The sequence below is a fragment of the Phalangium opilio genome, unplaced genomic scaffold, assembly GCF_054372755.1.
Source record: "Phalangium opilio isolate 3A_F unplaced genomic scaffold, DU_Popi_V2 ptg000046l_1, whole genome shotgun sequence".
Lineage (NCBI taxonomy): Eukaryota > Metazoa > Arthropoda > Arachnida > Opiliones > Phalangiidae > Phalangium > Phalangium opilio.
The window spans coordinates 4365842-4380556 of NW_028324169.1; the positions used below are offsets into that span (position 1 = coordinate 4365842).

The 14715-nt window shown below is 37.2% G+C and overlaps 3 protein-coding genes and 1 long non-coding RNA gene across 6 annotated transcripts; all 4 read left to right on the top strand.

Moving 5' to 3' along the window:
• Window positions 1-2901: 2901 nt before the first annotated feature.
• LOC149676396 (uncharacterized) lies at window positions 2902-3903 on the top strand. The gene has a single exon (XM_089838717.1). The coding sequence runs from the start codon at window positions 2902-2904 to the stop codon at window positions 3901-3903; it is 1002 nt and encodes a 333-aa protein (XP_089694843.1).
• A 720-nt stretch (window positions 3904-4623) lies between these two features.
• LOC149676397 (uncharacterized) lies at window positions 4624-5497 on the top strand. The gene is made up of 2 exons (XM_089838769.1): window positions 4624-5123; window positions 5183-5497. Exons 1-2 carry the CDS (start codon window positions 4852-4854, stop codon window positions 5415-5417), a joined length of 507 nt encoding a protein of 168 aa, XP_089694895.1. The 5' UTR covers window positions 4624-4851; the 3' UTR covers window positions 5418-5497.
• Window positions 5498-9171: 3674 nt separating this feature from the next.
• Window positions 9172-10580, top strand: LOC149676398 (uncharacterized). Of its 3 annotated transcripts, XR_016366750.1 has the most exons (4): window positions 9172-9307; window positions 9383-9544; window positions 9617-9756; window positions 9825-10580. It is a non-coding gene; the product is annotated as an uncharacterized LOC149676398 (long non-coding RNA). The 3 variants fall into 3 exon arrangements; XR_016366749.1 differs by having other exon boundaries at window positions 9189-9544; XR_016366751.1 differs by having other exon boundaries at window positions 9190-9544; window positions 9828-10580.
• Window positions 10581-10723: 143 nt separating this feature from the next.
• On the top strand, window positions 10724-12481 carry LOC149676399 (E3 SUMO-protein ligase ZBED1-like). The gene has a single exon (XM_089838718.1). The coding sequence runs from the start codon at window positions 10724-10726 to the stop codon at window positions 12479-12481; it is 1758 nt and encodes a 585-aa protein (XP_089694844.1).
• The last annotated feature ends 2234 nt before the right edge of the window (window positions 12482-14715 follow it).

The following is a 14715-nucleotide window of genomic DNA, read 5'->3' on the forward strand; positions in this document are numbered from 1 at the left end:
GGTTTTTGTGTTCATCACAGAAGTCTAGCTTACAAATTTGAGCGTGGAAGTTGGTTAAATTTCGGTATTTTCGCGTAACTGAACATTTCGTCACCAATCATAATCAAGAACTTGAAAGTATAATTTACGAAGCTCCAGCCTACAAGGCACGTTAATAAGGTAAGTCTAGTTATATGCTTCTAATATCCTCATAAATGTTATAAATAGACCTATATGCAGTTCATAAATGTTAGAAATAGACCTATATGCAGTGATGGGCACTATCGTATCATTTTTGAATCTGATAGTTAATGTGATAGTTGATAAAACCATTGCCTATCATTTTATCGATTTTGATATTGATATTCGTATCTAAAAAGGGGGATGGAAATGTTTTTAATCTGAGACTGATGAGTTAAAAAACTTAAGAATATTTGATAGTTTTATTGATTCACGTATTTTTAAGACTATTTGATTTGATTTTCAATTGATAGTTGATTCATAACGAGCTTCGGATAGTTGATAGTTTACAGTTAGTTTTATACATAAAATATTCATGATGCCGGGGGGAAAAGCAGAGATGAAGGGAGTTCCTACCCTCGGGCCAAGGAATTTATAGAAAGGCCTATTATTTTCTTCTCTTATACTTCATTCCCCCCCTTTACGTTGCTTATACAAGCGGAGCCCGCCCCTTCTTAACAACTGCACGTGCAGCATGACGACGGGAAAGTTTTCTACGATAGACAATATACCAAAGGAATGAACGGCTGTTACTTGAAACTTCCCGCGCTTCCACCATGAACGCTGGATCTCTAAAGGGACCGGAAAACGCCCGCCTTCCACTGTACAAACCGAGTCCTCTCTAGCATAGCGTCGGGGGAAGGGACGGGGGTAGTGAATTTGGGAACACTCAAGGCCATTCAGTCTTTTGTGATTCTGAATAAACCTATTGAAAACGACCTTGGCTGTACCCGGTTTTTTTATTTATTTTTTTACAAAGCAAACGTGCTATAGAGAAAAATCTATTCCGTTTACCAGTCCCAGCGTTCATGCTTCCACGATGCAGCCTGCAGGTTCCCACCGGCTAAGGCCTCTTTTATTCAAATATATTATCTATGTTTCCATAGAAAACTTTTAAATTCTTCACTCTCGGTTAACGGGTTAATGACCAGCAGGGAGGGGAGGGGAGGGGGTAGCGTAAATAACGGCGCTTGCAGCTCAGGGCCGAAAATAAGGAAAATTTATTATAGGACATATGTCCAGTGACCCCCCTATTTGACTGGAAAATTTATAGGACATTGTCCACTGGAGTGTGCAAAAATAGTGTCGCATCTTCATAGTCAAGCTATCAAAACACCCTTAGTTTTTAAAAAAGTTATGGGACATTTTAAAAAATTATTGGACAATGTCCAGTGTCCTGTGCTTATTTCCGGCCCTGCGGCTTGCTGGCTGGCACTGTCTACATGTTATTTTATTATGTTAAACGTCAATTTTGATAATGATATTTCGCTCTCTTCTTTGATATTTGAAATAACATAGTGTTCACAAAAGGGGCAAGAGAAATTCCCTCCCCAATTGGCTAGCTTAATCCTCACTTCAGGGTTGCCAGTAATTTGTGAGTGCATCTCAGGTTTGGATCTGAATTGAACAGAACTATAAGCCTTTCAGTCTGTTGTAGATAACTGTTGAATTGCACTCACAAATAACTGGCAACACTGGCCTGAACACAATGAAAGGTAAAGAAAATAATTTGAGAGTTAATTTGAATTACTCAGCCGAAGTTTGATAGCATACTTGATAGTATTTATAAAATATAAGAGAGAGAACGAAAAGGGAAAATAGACTAGTGGCGGTAGAGAGGGGCGCGCTTTGATAAGAGGGGATGACACTGAGCTAAGAGATAGAAGGATATGACGTTTGCATACTTAGAACTGCCATTACTCTGTAGGCTTTTCTATAAATTCCTCTCGCGGGACGGTAGGAACGCCCTTTATCTCTGCTTTTGGAATGAACCTTGTTGGTTTTTGAGCTTTATTGTTGGTCCTAAACCGAATGGCCTCGAATGTACCCAAATTTACTTCCCCCTCCTTTCCCCTGATGCCATGCTATGATCCAGCGTTCATGGTGCTATAGGGAGAAAGCAATAGCCAGGGACTTTTTCGAAACTTTCCATAGACCCTGCAGACACCACCAATCTCAATGGGGTTTGGGTATCTTCCCTTTTTGTAAGTTTCTATTTATGTAAATTATGGAAAGGTCTATTGAACACGAAATTAAATGTTATTAGCTTTTAATACTAGATAAAACGCATTTATAAAGAATGGAGAGACGACATTTTACGTGCTCGATATGTGGAGTAACGAGGCTTAAATTATCCAATCATTTATCTCACGTGAAAAATCTTCATTTATCCTCTACTTTCTTCGAAATAACTTGCTCAGTTAGTGGATGTGAATCAACATACAAAAAATACGAATCTTACAAAAAACATGTTTACCGTAAACATAATTTTAATTTGTCAAATGAAGGAACTTCAGAACCGTTAACAATTAATGGTGATGAGCAATGGGGTAACGAATCAGTTGAACATATGGAAATTGAAGACATAAATAGTGAAAGTGAATCCAGTTTGATAAAACCTGAAAACCAATTTGCCATGCTTGCATTAAAGATTAGAGAACATTATAAACTTCCCCTTTCTACAGCGCATAATATTTCTGCTGATTTCTGTCACGTATTTGAAAGTCTGAGTAAAGTGGAGTCAGTGGACTCGATGAAAGCTGTACAAATTTTAAAAAGTGAATACGCTCTATCATCCTACTGCAGAAAATATCTTAACCTTATTGAGCCTGTAGAACATATTCTGGGCTATAAAAGGATTAACAGAAAGGACGTGAAACACTCCTATATGGTCTTCTAGAAATGATGCTAAATCATACTGACATATTTAACGACGTCTGTAAAAACTCAGACTTAAACCGTAACAGAGAAGATAATTCGAAGCTAGTTGATTTCCAAGACGGTGAAATGTTTAAAAGGCACAAATTCTTTAAAAAATGTAGGGATTCAAATACCCTTTCCCTTATTTTACACTTCTATCTTGATGAAGTAGAATTATGCAATCCTCTAGGCGGTAAAAAAGGGAAAAATAAAGTAACTCTTGTTTATTTCACTCTGGGGAATGTATCCCCATATCGAAGAAGCAAACTGAGCCAGATATTTTTGTCAATGGTTATCAAACATACCTATGTTAAGAAATATGGATATGCCAAAGTTTTTGAACCTCTACTTGATGACATTTCAAAACTCCAAAAAGAAGGTATTCTTATTCAAAATCAAGATACTCGTGTTTATGGAACCTTGGGTACAATTAGCGCTGATAATCTTTCTAGCCACGCAATTGGTGGCTTCTCTCAAAATTTCTCGAGTAAAAGAATATGCAGATTTTGCATGGCCAGCAAAGAGGACATATCAGTTAAATTTGAAGAATCTAACTTTAATTTGAGGAGTGAAGATGTGAACGATTATCATTTGGCTGAAGTTAACAAAAATAAGGCCAATGCAAGTATTTACGGTGTTTCGACAGAGTCCCCTTTCAAAACTCTACCTTACTTTAAAATAACCGAGTCTTTACCACCAGACCTTATGCACGACCTTTTTGAAGGAGTAGTTCCTGTTGTTGGAAAGATAGTGATTGTTTGGATAATAAAAAATGGGTACATGTCTCTAGATTTGATAAATTGGAAGATAGATAACTTTAAATACGGTGAAATTGAGAAAAGCAACAAACCCACACTCATAAACAAGAGTATATTAACACCAAAAGGGAAAATTATTGGTAGCGCCTCCCAAAAAAAATGTCTTTTTTACTTATTTCCCTTCTTATTTGGAAACGTGGTACCAAAGGTTAACGGTAATAGTTAGTATAGGGCGCTGTCGGTTAGCTGTGGCATAGGGGCTAGCCACCACCCCTCTATGCATTGTAAAGGGACCCACCTGTAAACAAGCCACAGGCTTAGAGTGGAAATCCCTTCGTAGGTAAAAGAAAAAAAAAAAAAAAAAAAAAAAAAAAAAAAAAAAGGATAATGCATATTGGAATCTATATTTACTTCTTAATGAGATAGTTCAAATCGTCATGTCTCCGATAATTAATACTCTTTGGCTACCGCACTTAGAGAAACTTGTGTGTGACTTCAGTTACGCTTTAAAAACCATAAGCCCTAATAACTTTATACCAAAAATGCACTTCATGATTCATTATGCAAGACTAACAGAAGAATTCGGGCCCCTAGTGAGATTTTGGTGCATGAGATACGAAGCTAAACATCAATATTTTAAGAATTTAGCTACCAAAGTTAGAAATTTTAAAAACATAGCTAAAACGCTATCCCGTAGACACCAATATTTACTTTGCTGGCAACAATCCGGTGATGATGGCTTTGAAAATGACTTTGGTCAAGGAAAATGTGTAAAATGTGCGTTTGAAGTATTTCCGCCGAGTTTGCGGTGTATGGTAGAAAAGTTTCTAGGTTTAGAAAATATTGATTACGTTCTTGAAATTCAGCATTTGACTCGGAGAAATACTAAATACAGAAAGGGATTTTTTCTTGTATCAAGTCTAATATACGAAGATGTTCGAATTTTTTTTTAGAGTAGAACACATATTTAAAGTTGACTCTTTCGTGATTATTTGTGGACGTTTATACGATATTATTGAATATGACGCTCATTTAGCTTCATATTGTGTGACGGATGCCAGTTTATGGCATGTCATATATCCAAATGAACATATTATTCACAACCCAATTCATTCTTATATTTGTGAGGGAAAAGAATATTTGAAACTGAGTCATTATTTGTTGTAGATACAATATGACTGAAGTTGTATATCACGTGACATGTGGCGAGTCAAAAGTTCAAATTGTTTTTGATTTGACATTGACATTGTCCGATTTGAAAACCAAAATAGAAGATGAATTTGGAAAATCTGTAAAAATTTTACAATTGTATGACGAGGGCTGGAAAGAATGGCTTGATATAAGACCCAATGAAAACTTACCACCTACACGTTCGAAATTAAATGTTATTGCGGAGGACCTTGCTAACATTGATCAAGCTACAGTGGCGGTTTCTGCAGGAATAGCGTAAGAATATCTTCATCCCCGTATATATACGCTTATAAAACTTAAACATTTTTCAACAGTGCATCACTAAATTCATCCCTGCTGGTTCAGCCTCCTTGTCAAGATGTTGAAATGCAAGTACCTGTAAATGAGGAATGTGTGGAACTAAACATTCCGATGGATTACCAAATTCCAAAGTTTTCCATCGACATTGAAAGTATGATTGTGGAAAAAAATACAGAAATATTTCAGAGAAAATATCGCGCAAAAATATTGTCAACTTTATACGAGGACATGAGAAGATATAAACTGTAAGAAAGTCTATTTGTTTAGACACTTATAACTAATTTAAGAGTGTATGGTTTGATAATTAACAATAACATTGGTTTTTGAAAGGTTTCCTACGCGAGATGAATATATCATTGTTGTAAATTCTCTTGTTAAAAAACATAAATTTCTGAGTGACAAATCGAACTTGAAAGATAATACACCATATGTAAGATATTGTGACATTTGAAGTACTGTGAAGTACGTTTATATAATATTCTTAATTGTGTAGAATTCTTGGCTGGTTGCGTTGAATCAAAAATTTCGCCATGCCCGAAGTGGACTGACACATATAAAAGCTGTATCGGAAAGCCAGAGGAAATATTCCTATCTGACCAAAAACAAGACAAAACCAGTAGCTGAGGGTGAACTTCCGAGGACAGACAGATTGAAACAAACAATGGTAGTTTTTATAAACATAAGATCCACAAATAATTAGTACAACAATAAATAGCCTATCAACCTAAGTATTTGTTTCAAATCAAAAGATATTGAAGCAAAAACGGATTTATGGGATAAGAACGTCGGATCATAGCTTTAGCCTCTAGTACCATCCTCGCATACTTTATTGAGAAGCTTCGTCTGCTTATATTTTGACTCCACCCACAAATTCGATCTCTAGAAGTAGCTATATACAGAATTTGTGGGTGGAGTCAAAATATAAGCAGACTATGTTTCTCAATAAAGTATGCGAGGATGGGGAGTGAATTCGCTAACTCCCACGTTCTTATCCCATAAATCCGTTTTTGATTGAAGTTATTCGTATTTTACTAGAAAAATGTGACTGGCGTAGCCGAGGATGAAAAAAGCATAAACGAACATCTGGAAGCACTTACTGCTGAACTCAAGAAAGGAAAACCTGATCAAGACATAATTAATGAAAAAATGTCTAAAACATTTACTCATAGACAGAATATAATAATGGAAAATAGTATTTCTAGCATACTAGATAAATTTCTCCCACTTAGAAAAGAACAAGGGGCAAGTCTTATAGTTTCTATTAACTAGTTTTATGTTTTCTATAGTAAGATAAAATTATATTATTCTCTTTCTAGCTGATCGATGAACTTGGACGCGTTTGTAACAAATCTTCTCAGGAAATTGAAAACGTATTTACTAACCATTTCAAAAAAAACTCTAAGCATTTTTTTGACTTGGCTAAAACATGCAACACGGATATATTGCAACATCTAGAAAACCAAAAAGACATAGTCACGAAAAGTGTTTTAGAAGGTAACAATTATTTAATGAAAAAAGGCTAATGAATAATTTCTTTTCAATATCTGTCGCTAATGTACATTAATTGATCAATGAAATTAGATTACGAAATTGACACCGCTATTCTGTTACTACCATCGTTACTAAAAGAAAAGAGCCATCTTTTTTATGTTTTTGAAGCTGTAAGTATACCCGGGGGTCACCTTCGTCACGTACAGCCAGTAACTATAATTATAATAAAAGGTTTAGAACACGACGGATACTTCATGGTCTAGTTTATTTTAAAAACATATTAAAATCGCAAGCTTTCGGGTCCGTGACCCCGTCAAGCTTGCGATGTTCATATGTTTTTAAAATTAACTAGACCATGAAGTATCTGTCGTGTTCTACTAAGCCTTTTATTATTGTTACACCACACCATGGTCCAAAAATGTTTATTTATGAGTAACTATAATTATTCTAATATATTTTCTTTCTTAAGACTGCTAAAAAACCTGTTACACCAGTAATAATACTGGAAACAACTAATTTCTTCAAAAGTGATGTAAATTTATCAATTGAAGAAAACGTCTGGTGTTGCACATCATTGAAAAGAGCAACATTGGCACTCTTTAGTTCGTACTACGTAATTCACTTACAGTATCCTAAAGGCCTGGCAAAAACTATGGAATATATACAAAAAATTGTTTTTGGAATTGACTCGCGGAAATTATCCGTTTCAGTTACTAATCTTATTAACAAGTTGCCATGATTGTTTCGGAAATATGAAAATAAACTTGTAAAAGATTCAGATTAAATATTTTTCTCTAAACAGCGACTAAGAATATGTTATTATTTGGCCAATATCAACGTAAAAATTAACTAGAACGCGTTCCAATGTCGAACTAGAACGCGTTCCAATGTCGAACTAGAACGCGTTCCAATGTCGAACTAGAACGCGTTCCAATGTCGAACTAGAACGCGTTCCAATGTCGAACTAGAACGCGTTCCAATGTCGAACTAGAACGCGTTCCAATGTCGAACTAGAACGCGTTCCAATGTCGAACTAGAACGCGTTCCAATGTCGAACTAGAACGCGTTCCAATGTCGAACTAGAACGCGTTCCAATGTCGAACTAGAACGCGTTCCAATGTCGAACTAGAACGCGTTCCACTGTCGAACTAGAACGCGTTCCAATGTCGAACTAGAACGCGTTCCAATGTCGAACTAGAACGCGTTCTTCTTTCGAACTGCTACGCGTTCCACTGTCGAACTAGAACGCGTTCCAATGTCGAACTAGAACGCGTTCTTCTTTCGAACTGCTACGCGTTCCACTGTCGAACTAGAACGCGTTCCAATGTCGAACTAGAACGCGTTCCAATGTCGAACTAGAACGCGTTCCAATGTCGAACTAGAACGCGTTCTTCTTTCGAACTGCTACGCGTTCCACTGTCGAACTAGAACGCGTTCCAATGTCGAACTAGAACGCGTTCTTCTTTCGAACTGCTACGCGTTCCACTGTCGAACTAGAACGCGTTCTTCTTTCGAACTGCTACGCGTTCCACTGTCGAACTAGAACGCGTTCTTCTTTCGAACTGCTACGCGTTCCACTGTCGAACTAGAACGCGTTCTTCTTTCGAACTGCTACGCGTTCCACTGTCGAACTAGAACGCGTTCTTCTTTCGAACTGCTACGTGTTCCATCGACGAACGAGAATCTGTTCCTGTATAGAACTTAAAAATTATACATATAACAGGCACCTGCTGTTCTATGTAGAACATCCGTTAAAGTGTTCAACTTAGCTCTCGTCGCTGTTCCACATAGGGGACAAGCACTTAGAACAAGTTTCAGTTCAGAACTGAACAAAAATTTTAAGAGTGCGTCACTGTCATCCGATGCGCAATTTGCGAAGTGATTGGCCACCGTGGCCACGGCGCATGCGCTCAGGGGCGGGCCTCCCCTAATTTCTCGCGGATCCGGGTGAGGGTGACGGACTCAGTCAGTCAGTCTGCAGGTATACGCCGTAAATTGCCGCCATTAATTATCTGCGATGATGACTCGATGAGGTTCTTCTCTTCTTCTGTTCTTCATTCAACTTCTTTGTTTAAATTGTCTGTCGCTGTTGTAAGTTTAAACTCCCAAGTGCCAACCCCTAATCGGAATTAAACTTAATAATTTAACAATGTTAAGTGAGTATAACTAAAAATAAGTGACGCGGAAAACCACATTTAATCATAATAGGCTATGGCGGCTAGCTATTATTTTTTAAAAACTTTAAGCCTTTGCGCTTAGCGGGAAAGCGTGACGTCGCGCGGCGGCGTGAGAAGTGAGAACGACTTAACGAAATCAAGCAATAGTAAGCTATGGCGGCTACTCATTTTTTTTATAAACGATAGAGACATTCCGCGTTGGGTTTCGTCCCAGATCTTCAATTCGTCGATTGTCAGTAACCAATCGTTGGTTTAATTAAAAGTAAGTATTGAAATACTATGTATCAAGCTTGTGAGTTTAATGTTTTGATTTTTATTTTATTTATAATGCAGTTTAGTTACAAATTCTTAGAGCCTGACAATCCTAAGATAACATCGCTATTTTTGCATTGAATTTACGAATATACTAGTGAACTACAATTACTACTTAGTCAAGCGGAGTCAATATTCAAGGTCCTCTTTTGTGTAATGGTATGAAGTGAAATAATTGCAATATTGTGTCCTTTCCGCTGTATGTAATTAGTAACCACTATTTGTTTTCAGTAGTTTAGGCATTCACATACAATGCAGTTTAGTTACAAATTTTTAGAGCCTGACAATCCTAAGATGGCATCACTATTTTTGCATTGAATTTATGAATCTACTAGTTAACTACAATTACTACTTAGTCAAAGGGAGTCAATATTCAAGGTCCTCTTTTGTGTAATGGTATGAAGTGAAATAATTGCAATATTTTGTCCTTACTGCTGTATATAATTAGTAACCAATATTTATTTTCAGTATTTTAGGCATTCACATACAATGCAGTTTAATTACAAATTCTTGGAGCCTGACAATCCTAGGATGCCATCGCTATTTTTGCATTATAATTACTACTTAGTCAAGCGGAGTCAATATTCAAGGCTGTCTTTTGTGTAATGGTATGAACTGAAGTAATTGCAATATTTTGTCCTTTCCGCTGTATGTAATTACCACTAATTATTTTCAGTAGGCATTCACCATTTTCTTGAATGCAATTTGACCATCTATTATTTGAAGTCCATCCAAAATTCCACTTTTGGTTCATTTACTTTTGGTCCATTTATGTACATTTGAAGACTTCTACGTTTACATCTCTAAAGCAAAGAAATATGTGATTATGAAAAGTCCACTTAAAAATCTTTAAGTTCGAAACTTGGATATTGACCAGTATTGAACCTGGGAAAGCTGCAACTGCCCTTGGAAATCTAAAAGTCATCCCACACCTAAATTCCCTTAAAGAAATTCGTTATTTTGTTATTTGAGAAAGTCAATTTTGTTATTTCTAAAATTTATAGTGGAAGTTTTATAGTCCATTTTAGGTTAGATTCATTTTACACTTGTTTCATTGCAAAGACAAGAGTGATGTAGACCCTCTTCATAGTTAATAATGTGGTTGAGAAGTATTTAGTATTTTTATTGTATAACCAACCATAAATTATTGGTATACCAAAATGGCCCCCATTAAGAGAAAAAGTGCAGCATGGGATCATTTCACTAAACGAACTAAAAATATTGCGGCATGTAATTATTGTGACAAACTTATTTCGACATCTGGTAACACGAGTAATTTACTTAAACATTTACGAACTAATCATCATCTAAACGTTGAATCCAAGGCAGACCAACCTGACCTTTAAGTACCAAAAGCCCCTACTGCACTTTTAATCGAAAATGAAAACCCTACCGCGACTTCGTTACCAAGTACAAGTACATCTTCAACTGAATCAGTAGCGTTAAAAAATACCTAGCATCCAAGTAGCTTCAGAAACTCACAACCAGCTAACTTTAACCGAAAGTTTTCATAAAGCAGCAGCATTTAATTCGGGAGGCAATAAGAATTTAGAACTCACTGATGCTATTCAGTTCATGGTTGCTCGAGACCTATTGCCCCTTAGTGTGGTTGACGGAGAGGGCTTTCGTTATTTAATGAAAGTTGCAGTCCCCCGTTATAAACTCCCATGTAGGAAAACAGTAACGGCTGGTTTAGATTTAAAATACACAAAATTAGTTGAAACTCTTAAATCTGTAATAAATTCTGTAGAACATGTTTCATTAACTTCCGATATATGGTCGGAAAGTTGTTCTAACACCTCTTTTATTGGGGTTACGGTTCATTACATTTTTGAGGAAGAACATAGATCGCATAATTTGACTGTAGAGGAGTTCCCAGGTAGCCACACTTCGGAGACCATTGCAACGAAATTATCTGAAATTTTAGCTGATTGGAATATATCAGTTATGAAAGTGGTAGGCTGTGTCACAGACAATGGAGCCAATATTGTTAGGGCAGTAAAATACACCTTTGGTGAATTTAAACATTTACCGTGTTTTGCTCATACGTTAAATCTGGTGGCCCAAGAATCGTTATCTCTCGTCAAACCAAAGACTTTAGTTAAAAAAGTCAACACCCTTGTACATTTTTTTAAATCTAGTCCTTTAGCTACTTCCCAATTAAATGATGCACAGACCAAAACAGGGAAATCAATTTTAAAACTTATTCAAGAGGTACCAACTCGTTGGAATTCTTGTTATTTAATGATTAAACGTTACGTTGTTGTAGCTTTGTCTAAAAGTAGGCAAGCACCGCCAATAATTTCGGCATCCGAACTTGATGAACTACTAGAACTGAAATCTTTGTTGATACCTTTATTTGAGGTAACAACAGGGACTTCTTCAGAAAAGCATACTACTCTTTCAAAATTAATTCCATTAAGTAGATGTTTAAAAATTTCCATTTCGCAACAAGACTGTAAAACGGAGTGTGGTATTTCATTAAGAGCAAAACTATTGGAACAAATTTCCAAGCGCTTTTGTTTTCTAGAGCAAAATGAACTAATTGCTTGTTCAACAATTCTTGACCCTAGATTTAAGAAAACACATTTTGAGTCGCCATTGGCTTTTTCCAAAATGCTTGGAAAAATTGACAGGAAAATGAAAATTAATACTCTTGTAACTGAAACAGAACAATTAGCTGCACGTAAACCTCCGTCTACTACTGAACCTCAAAGCGTTTGGGGTGTTCATGAAACTTTAATTAAAAGTTCGAAAGTTAATTTAGATCGCTCTTACTCTGATGGTGAAATTGATCCATCATTGAAACAATATTTGAGCCTTCCATTAATAGAAAGAACAGAATGCCCAATTAAGTTTTGGTCTAAGTATGAACTAATATTCCCAGAGTTAGCTGCGGTAGCTTTAAATTATTTAGTAATTCCGGGTACTTCCGTATCAGCTGAACGTTTATTTTCAAGAGCTGGAAATGTTATTTCCGAAAAACGCAAAAGTTTAAGTGGCAAGCATTTGAAAAATCTAACATTCACGTCCCCTACGGCTGCTCCACTAGGGGGCAACGGTGCTCCCGTAGTCTTGTTCGTCGCGGTCTTCGTCCTGTTGTCTAGGACGTATGATGCCCTACCTCGTCCTTGGTATGGGTTTCCGCGGGGATGGCGACCTCGTCCACGGTACCCGTTTGGTTGGGGACCGTGGACTGGTGTTGCCGCGGCTTTCTGGGCTCCGGGCGATGGTCGAGGGAATATGGATTCCGGCCTGTGGTCCCAGACCACCGTTGCCAGATCGGGAGATAATCCCCGTGACGGGGTTTGGGTTTACTTTGGTGTCGGTTGATATTCATGACTGTTCTATGGAATTGGTATAGAAAAGAATGATGGAAGATCATAGTGTTCAATTGGACTTAAATAGATAAATGGTCTACAATCGCCACGCCCCCTTTTTTCTAATGGTCCAATAAGAACGATGATTTACTTACGAAGATGGGTTTTTACCAGGAATAGTAAATAGTGGTCGAAGGTCAAGTTGTTTTCGGTTATAGGTACTTCCCCCCCCCCTTTAACCGGACCTGGGCTCGAGACAATTGCATTGTTTTCAGTATCGGGTCACTCGCTCCCTTATCTTTTATGGAAGAAAGGGTTGCTGCAGTGCTATCGGACCAAGTTCAACTTTGACCTGCATTGAGAAATTGAGATCTTTATGGTTTAATTGTTTTCCTTTTTACAAAAGAACGTAAAAGCAAAGCAACACTTGGGAATTACTTGTGCAGAAAAACATGTGTTTATGTAAACCCCCCCTTTACGTTCTGAGTAAGAGGCAGCGCTAAGGGCAACAAGCCTGCAGGTGTTACCTTGGCCTAGGCCTACCACGTGGACTTTTGAAATTATTAGCAAATTCTTGAAATGCGTTTCTAAATGGTTTGGTTTAATAAGCCTTTTTCTGTGTAAAAAGGGGTAAATAACCTTCAGTATAGAGAGAGGCCCTTGACCATATATGAGATGAGGTGACCTTTGAACTGACTTATCTAATTATCTTAATTATAGTTTTCACTAAGGGGTTGCATAAAATTCCTTACCCTATCTAGGCTTAAACTTCAGTGCAGTGTTGTCAGGCCTTCTGTGAGTTAAGTTGCGGTCAAGTACCGAATGAAACTATAAGTTTATAAGATATGTTCCATAAGTGTGTCACTGGTTAATGAGAGCTTGTCATGAAGTGACGTAGGTTAAACGTCATAGATTCTCGTAAAGCGACGCCTGGTGAGGCGCTGTCAAAGGCTTAGTAAAGACTAAGTAGGAAGATGGACTGCAAACCGAGTGTAGTCAATTCTCGCGTCGTTCTCGAACTAGCTCTCAGTAAGCCTATAGAATTACAACGTATAGCTAGTGTCATACTTATGGAACAAATCTTATAAACTTATGGTGAAACTAAACTGCTAGCCTTTATCTATGCATTCTTTTGACTCACCAATGGCCTGGCAACACTGGGAAACTGCCTTTAATAGCCATTAATAGGAACTATGTATGAAAAAATAATTATGAAAATTGGTCATCTCTGAAAATGTTTTTACCCCAGCTTACCCCATTTAAATACCTTTATTTGGTCATTTGTTTAATCACTTCTTATTAAAATTGTTAATCACTTTTTTCACTATTAATTAAGTGCAGGGAGGAGAGACTTGAGAGGGAGTGTTAAAGTGAATAGGCGCGTTCTTTCGCTTCGTGGCTAAAATCGTCTCTCTTTGGCGCTGACTCAGGGACTCATGGCGGTGTCCGCGCGCATGCTTCAAATTTAAAAACCGGCTTTGAACTAGAAGGGGAAGGTCGTGTTTGAATTTCTGCCATGGTTAACTATAAGAAGTGTTGTTTTTTAATTATTCAAGTAACCCTAAGTATTTAACAAGACCCGACATGGTAAATTTCGTTTTCAAACCATTTCTCAAACCAAAAACAAAGCTTGAAATTTATTGAAAGTGAATAGAAGCTAGTGGAAATCGGTCTTCCACTAGCTAATATCCATCTTTTACATTTTTTATCTGGGTTTTTGGCTTTGGAAACGCGTGGAAAGATATTCCTTTCATACTTTTTCAAGCGAATACCTTGAATCATTCCTACAACCGTTACAAAAACAATTTGGCATTTTTATTAAGCCTCGGTTTCCTCCCAACAGACGTTGATTGTTGGTTGAACCTAGGTTGAACAGAGTGAGTGGGGCAACAGTCGATAGAAGCGGAAGCTGGCGGCAGAGAGAGAATGACGGTTTTTTTAGCATTAGATCAAAACTCCCTCTAACGTTCCTTACTCCCTGCCCCTACTGTCAGGAAATATTTTTTTCAAATTTTCCCTTGTTTCTTGTGCTTCTTTTGTGCTATTGACCCCAAACTTGGATAAGGGCTGTAGGCTTCTAGTCGAAACAATTTCATAACTATTGTTTGGTGCATAATCATGAACTGTGGCTCTTAGGAAATTGTGCATGGTACATGCCGCAAGAACTATCGTCACAACGTTGTCCGGTAGAGCTTGAATTGGCTTTAAAAATATTCTAAATCGATTATTTAGGATGCCAAAAAAATT

Bases quoted from the DNA above. Each gene is read 5' to 3' on its own strand.
- LOC149676396 (XM_089838717.1), top strand. From the start codon at position 2,902: ATGATGCTAAATCATACTGACATATTTAACGACGTCTGTAAAAACTCA.
- LOC149676397 (XM_089838769.1), top strand. From the start codon at position 4,852: ATGACTGAAGTTGTATATCACGTGACATGTGGCGAGTCAAAAGTTCAA. The intron at 5,124-5,182 runs GTAAGAATATCT...ATTTTTCAACAG, and splicing joins GCGGTTTCTGCAGGAATAGC to TGCATCACTAAATTCATCCC.
- LOC149676399 (XM_089838718.1), top strand. From the start codon at position 10,724: ATGGTTGCTCGAGACCTATTGCCCCTTAGTGTGGTTGACGGAGAGGGC.